The sequence below is a fragment of the Salvelinus fontinalis genome, chromosome 21, assembly GCF_029448725.1.
Source record: "Salvelinus fontinalis isolate EN_2023a chromosome 21, ASM2944872v1, whole genome shotgun sequence".
In the NCBI taxonomy this organism is placed as follows: domain Eukaryota; kingdom Metazoa; phylum Chordata; class Actinopteri; order Salmoniformes; family Salmonidae; genus Salvelinus; species Salvelinus fontinalis.
Window position 1 is genome coordinate 35101262 of NC_074685.1, and position 7373 is coordinate 35108634.

At 41.4% G+C, this 7373-nt stretch overlaps 1 protein-coding gene across 5 annotated transcripts in view; it reads left to right on the top strand.

Annotated features, from left to right (window-relative positions):
- The window catches only part of fer (fer (fps/fes related) tyrosine kinase), a 36033-nt gene that overhangs the window by 1572 nt on the left and 27088 nt on the right, over positions 1–7373 (top strand). For 4 of the 5 annotated variants that reach the window (XM_055874975.1, XM_055874978.1, XM_055874979.1 and 1 more), the window contains exons 2-6: positions 3387–3694; positions 4231–4404; positions 4612–4711; positions 5174–5357; positions 7093–7230. In XM_055874975.1, coding sequence (XP_055730950.1) covers positions 3485–3694; positions 4231–4404; positions 4612–4711; positions 5174–5357; positions 7093–7230 — 806 coding nt within the window. In that variant the 5' untranslated portion in view covers positions 3387–3484. The remainder of the gene's footprint in view (positions 1–3386; positions 3695–4230; positions 4405–4611; positions 4712–5173; positions 5358–7092; positions 7231–7373) is intronic. The other variant, XM_055874976.1, reaches the window with a different exon arrangement.

Here is a 7373-nt window from a genome sequence, read left to right on the forward strand (position 1 = left end):
ATCAAACTTTAGTTGTCATATGCGGCGAATACAACAGGTGTTACCGTGAAAATCTTACTTATAAGCTCTTAACCAACAATGCAGTTCAAGAAAAAGTTAAGAAAATATGTATACAAATAAACTAAAGTAAAAAATAATGAAAAGTAACACAATAAAATGACAATAACAAGGCTATATACAGGGGACTAGCTTTGTCCTGAAACTCTGTCAATAGAAACTTTATTAGCTCTTGGTGAAGCTTGGACTGAAAGAGCCTATATCTTTTACTACAATGAGTCGTTTGAAATTGAGAGCTGTTCATCTTTATCATTAACTTATTGTTTGACAAGTTTTTCACATCTGTGGGCTTATGAAATGTGCTCATGAAATGTGCTGGCTTTGGCTGAATTTCCTTTTTTTGTACCCAAGGTTTGTTGTTGTCACGATACACTGTCAGGTCAAAGTGATCTGTCTCGTAAGTGACACAACAAACTCCCTCTTGTACTTTCACTAGATGGCCAGTCAGAGGTTATTTCTTTATTGTGGATGACTCGGGTATGTTATGCAAGCTTGATTTTCAATGTTGTCTTTATAGACCCTAAAGGCTAAGTATGGAGATGTGCCTGCCTGATGATGGAGGAACCAACAACCATTTTGTGTCAGGGAAAAAGGTGAAGGTGTACCACAGTTTACAGCTTCCTGTTCCTGAAGCTCCAAGTCCACAGCTTTGCTCTCTCTTGCATTAGCCTAATGATACTGTGTAGCATGGAGAGAAAAAAGGCTTGAAAGGTGTTAAATGTCTACTAACACAGACCTATTCAATGGCCTTTGTTTATCAGGATGTCAAAGGCTGAAATGTGTTCTCGCAGTCAACTCCATTGTTTTTGTACGTTTGTGGTAGTGCTGGGAATTGCCGGGGACATCCAACACTATCACGATACTTGGGCGCTGATGTGATACGTTTTGCGATTCTATATTTATCACAATTCTTTATTTTTGACTTTTTGCGATTTTATTCAATTTGACGTTCCAAACATATTGCTCACTATGTCTGCTGCAGAGGAACAAGAGAGAGCCATTAGAAAACGAGTTTAGGAAGATAAAAGTACTCAAAACATGTTGGCACACCATTTTAAAACATGTAAAAATGACTATAGGATGAAAAATACTGGAGTTTTGGCGCAGGTACAACTGTATAGTGCTAGGTAACATAACTACCTAGCTATTTTATCATTTTTATCTATACTTGGAGTCACAGTATACTCTACTGTATCGATTTCTTACCCCATCCCTAGTTGGTGTTTGCCAATCCCATTGTTGTCTCCCTATCAGTCAGACACTGACATTTTGTGGCTTTAGTTTAGTGGGATAAATCAGCCTGGTCATAGTTAGGCCTATAGTTTGCTAAAACTCACATTGAAACATACAAAACAATCCTTTTTTTTGTTGTTGTCATATAGTCTACGATGTTTGAGAATAGGGAGTTGCGGCCCCCCTAAGTGTTCTCTTGTTGGTGTCCCGTGGCTTGATTCTTAGGCCGGCCTACATCAATTGCATTATAACCACCTCGTGGTTTTCTTTCATACTTTCTCCCAGGATGCGTGCTGGTGGCTTTTACATTTGGTAGGTCACTAATGACTTGAACATGCACTGTAGTCTGTGTTACGGAAGATGCTCCCTTGATCTTATCTGACTAGAGGTAGGTGTTCGAGAAAATGTTCTTTGTTGAGGTCAAACGTGTGGTGTTGCCTGTGGCTACAGGTAAGTGTTCAAAGCCACCTTGTAAAGGGGATGTTAACTGTTCACAGTAATGTAAGGGGCAGGTGGTAGCCAGGAGATCAGGTTTCACAGAAATGCATGGTTGTTAGGCCTAGGCTAATACAGAAGCTTTTCTAGAATGGCAAAGTCCCTGTTTAGCTAGTTAACTTTTAGTAGCCTAGTGTATGTCAGTTTATGGGGTTTCCTCAATGATAAAAGGCCTATGTTATCATTTTGAGGTTCGGTTCATGCTTTTGTCTTCTGCTGTGAAAGATTTGCTTCTGATCCAGCTTCTGTAATGGTGTTTCAGACTCGCGCTGTAGAGTGGAGTCATGTCCCTCATCCTTGTTCGTCTGTGACTTGTGGGTGGTAAAATGACGCCTTTTGAATTCCTTTCAGGCAGTGCTCACATCATCTTGCCAAGAATGTGCAACAAGCCTGAATATTTCACTGTGATCCTTGACCGAAAACCTGACACTCCGTCCACTTGATTTTTGCATGGACAGCCTAAATACAATTCACATGATCTTCTGTACCATTATAATTGTTAGAATTCAAGACTAAAAAAGGTTTCCTGAATGTGGAGGACATTTTGTGTTTGCTTAGTAGCCTCTTGTTGTGCTTGTCCTAGTATTTATGCTATGACCCACTTATGACACAGGTTAGACAAGTCTGCTTGACGAATAAGGCGGTTTCAAATGAGGCGGTTCTCGTCAAGTTTCTACATCTCTGAATTTCAGCCGCTCCATTCTCATAAGGGAGATTGCACGTTTTCAAATATTAGATCAAGGCACACTATTTGAAGACTTTCCTTTCCAATTAGTCTACAGTGGGTGGCACGTGTGATCTTACTGGGACACACGCAACCACATTCCCAAATAGCAAACCACATTTTTCTAGCCTCTGGGATGCTTTGGTACATCTTTGACAAATCGTATTTGCCTGACAGTTCAAGATATGTTCTTGGTACTTTATTTTTTTTAGCACTCTTTTTTTGGTGTGTATTTTGTGTGAGACAATGGAACAGAACAGAAGGCTCGGAGATAATGCGCTTTCCCCCCCTGAGGTTTAAAGACGGATTAAATATCTAGTAGTAGCAGAGGTAGAGGGAATTCACGTCTGTCTGTGTATAAGCTGCCCTATCTATAAAGGTTGACCCTTATATCTCATGTTAGAGAATTGACTAGCCTACATCCTGTTGTTGTAGATACATTATATCAAACAATGGTTTCTGCCCTCTATCGACTTTGTTTTAATGTGTCCGTGTGGTTTAAACAGGCTACCTGAGAGCTGAGGAGCTATGGTGTGATGCGGCTAGGGCTAGTCTATGTGTTGCGTCTCTTGTTACACTTCAGTTTTGTGCTGTTCACTGTTCACACCCACTTCCTGAGCTAAGCTGGTCATCCTCCCCTCCTCATTCATGGGTCTTTATTTCAGAGAACTCTGCCTCTTCCATTAACAGGCTGTTGCAGTCTATAAAGGGTTTGGCTAATGAAAGGAGTACCTTTTTATTTAGGCTATGTCATAGAAAACCTTCCACCAACTGTTTGCTGTACTTTGTAGAAAAATAGGTTTCACCCATGTACTATAGCTTCTGTATGTGCAAATATCAATGCTTAGTTTTCTGTCCCTCTCGATCCTCCTCCCAGGAAAGATGCAGACCTGAGGGTGATTCCCCGTCCTCTCGGCCCGGCGAAGTGTGAGACTAAACAGCGTGCCTTGAGGAAGACTGAAGGGAAGAGGGACGATGGGGTTCGGACGGGACCTGCGGAACTCCCACGACGGGCTGTTGAAGCTGCAGGACTGGGAGCTGAAGCTGCTGGAGACGGTGAAGCGCTTCATGACGCTACGGGTGAAGAGCGACAAGGAGTACGCCTCTCTCCTCCTCAACATCAGCCAACAGGTGGAAAAGCACGACAACTCCTCCCAGATGGACTACATCAGCAATGTCTCCAAGGTATATTCCTATACAAACATATCAATACACAGGAAAGACAGATACAATACAGACCCAACAGTGAACACAGACTACAGCAACCTAAGGCAAGATAGGAGATGATAAGATGGCGGTTTGTTGACCGTCGAAGCCAAAATGATATGCTATATTATTACAGACACAACACACACCAGTGAACATGTAGATTCATTTAAGACCATATCTCCCTTTTTACCTGATGTTTTTACCAATGGGACTCCCACACTTATGAATGTGGGTTGTTTTTCTGCTGTTGAGCAGGATGTTGGAAGGGGAGTGTGGAACTTGGTTATAGTGGGAGATCAGTCACAGCGTTGTGTAGAAAGTTTTCTACCGGAGGTGTTAAATGCTTTTTCTTCGAAGAAGAAAACATTTGCACAATACATCATGCCTTAAAAAGTTCCAGTTGATTTACCTATACAGTATACTGAAATCAGGCGTGACATCTCGATCTCCTATATCCCTCTTCCTCTCCCTCTCATCTATCATTCTCTCTTCCTCCACCTCCATCTCTCCAGTCTTGGGCCCACGTGGTCCAGCAGACGGAACAGCTGAGTAAGATCATGAAGTGTCACGCGGAGGAGCTGAACTCGGGCCCTCTGCACAGACTCACCATGATGATCAAAGACAAGCAGCAGGTCAAGAAGAGCTACCAGAGCATCCACACACAGATCGAGTCCGAGATGAACAAGGTACTGTATACACTCACCTCACACACATTTACCGTTTCTTCATACACAATCCTCCCTGTGCATTGACTTTATTTACGGTTATGGGGCGTTTGCTGACAGGGTGTTTCACATGTAGTCCGAGTGTAAATGAGGTCAACTTTACTTACGTCAAAGATGCTAATGTTGCTTTTGTTGACGATGTGATGTTTCTGACATTATCTCTTCTAGGTGACAAAAAGTGACCTAGAAAAGTTAAAGGGCACCTATAGACAATTGACAAAGGATGCCCACAGTGCCAAAGAAAAATACAGAGAAGCAATGGTGAAAGGTAAACATTTCTACTGAACATTGACAGAAAACTCAAGTTGAATATGTTTTCGTAGTGCAGTTTTCCTTAGAAATGCATGAAGTCTTAGTAGAAACCATCTGAAGTGCATCAATACCTACCACACCAAACCTCTGGAGGCAGATCGTATGACTGACATATCTAGGGAGGCGAATGATGAGGCACACCCAATGATGTCCCTCGAATGATGAGGCACACCCAAATTAAACCTCCGTACAAACCAGCAGCACAGCATTTCTTTGGTGCGGCAGACTAGTGGTTAGAGCGTTGGGCCAGTAACCGAGAGGTTGCTAGATCGAATCCCCGAGCTGACAAGGTAAAAATATGTCCTTCTGCCCCCAGTTAACCCACTAGGCCGTCATTGTAAGTAAGAATTTGTTCTTAACTGACTTGCCTAGTTAAATAAAGGTGAAATAAAAAAATGTCTTCTTGTTTTGATTTCAGGCAAGGAGCCAGAGAAGGCGAGGGAGCGCTACGACAAGACCACTATGAAGCTTCACAACCTCCACAACCAGTACGTGCTGGCGGTGCGGAGCGCCCAGCTCCACCAGGAGCACTACCACGACACCACGCTGCCCCTCCTGCTCGACTCCCTGCAGAAGATGCAGGAGGAGATGATCAGTGCACTGTGAGTGTGTCAAGCGGAGATTCGGGAAGGGATTACAACATACGCATGATATCGAATGGCTTTGAAAAGATGCTGGAGGTCAATGTACTGCGATGTATGCTCCAAGTGTGTTTATGTTAGCTTACTTTGTTTCAATTCTTTGTGATATGTTACTTTAAGTCATGCTACTTTGTTATGTCTTTACCAGTGATGTAGTATGGAAAAATAAGGTAGGTAAACAAGGCTGTTCGCAGTGAGTAAAGTAATAATTGAATTTTTCCACAAAGGTGTTTACCCTCCACTACACCTCTGGTCCTGCCTCTTAGGTTAAGAACTGATGAAGGTCTACGGGCTGAAATGTTGTTTGTTTACACACTTGGGGGCATATGTCACTGTGTGCAAAGTGTTCCTTTTCTGCAATGCCCAACCTAGACGTCCAGCAGCACACTGCAGATTACCATCTCTGTAACACCCTAACATGTCAGGCAATTTAAACATTCTTTTGAATTACATAAATCCAGAATGATTTTAGTATAGCGAGTTAGGAGTTATTGTTGTCATGTGGGACAATCCCAGATGAGGCTTAATCCCATAATTTCATAGCTGTCAAGGGATTACTAGGAGGCAGAGGCATTTTCAGATGTCCTGTTTATAGGAAAATTCTACCCCCAAACTATCTTTTGATATTTGTTTAATTAATCCATTATTGACATAGTCCCAAAATGTTTTGCATGTCAGCAATCCACAAGGAGGAAGTTAGAAATAGTTGCTTTAATGTAAAACCAGTGTTCGAGACCACCTAAAGTGAGACCGATTCAAGACCAAGAAAGGAGAAAATCAAGTCCAGTTCAAGACCATGACTGGGGGGGTGAGACCGAGACAGAGTTAAATGAAATATGTGAGTCCAGTTCAAGACCATGACTGTAATGTTGAGAGGTCATCACCATAATAAGAGTTCAAAATGTCCAGTATTTCAGTGTTCATGTTTCAGAACAACATATGGATTCTTTAGAAACATATGGATTCTTTTCAGTCGTTCCAAGTTCTTGCTAGCTTACCAAATCACACCTGCATCTCTAGCTGTGTATAGACTCTGAAAAACAATATAAACAAACGTCAGTCACTCACCCACTCCAGTGGCATAACATGACATCCTACTAGCAGCTAGCTAGCATAAACTGTAGTACTCGAGTACTTGTAGTACTTTTATATTTTTGTAGTACTTGAGACCGGACTCGTACTACAACACTGAATAAAATTGCACCCAAAAACTATCTTTTGGTATTTGTTTACAGCCGGCATCATATGATGCTAAATGCATCATACCGGCTGTATTTATGTATTTGAAAAGTTATGTATCTTAAACTTGATTGCTGACATGCAAAACATTTTGTGACTATATTAGCAATGGAATAATTAAACGAATAACAAAAGGTGGTTTTTGGGTGCTGTTTTACTTTAAGCAACTATTTCTAACTTTCCCCCTTGTGGAAGTTTGGCGAGTTGCTACGACACTTAGGCTGTATTCGAAACAACTATCCCCCTCCCCTGCATCCCATTTCCCGCAACACAGTGGAGACTTGCACTTGAGTTTTTTGCTTTCACTTTGGTCCACCAACTTCAAAGAAATATGTATATGTATAATATATTTTCATTTTTTAGTTATTGAAAATATATTTCATAGCGATTTATACTATAGATAAATTGAGCGTATTCTAACTGTTTTATGATTTTCCAACTGTTTTGTCATTTTCAGGAAGGGGATTTTGGAGGAATACAGTGAAATTACCAGTCTCTTAACTGATGAAATAGTGAAGGTCCACAAAGAAATACACACGTCCATCGACCAAATTGACCCTGTGTCAGAGTATGAACACTTCATTGAGGTCTACAGGTAGGTTTTAGTGATTTTGCCTTAAGAGACTGAACCGAAAAACCAACTTCTCTGGTTGAAAACAGCCATGTGGCATTGATGAGTCATAAACATTTTATTCTAGTGTCAAAATTTACTACAAAGGGGGATCATTTAGGTCATAA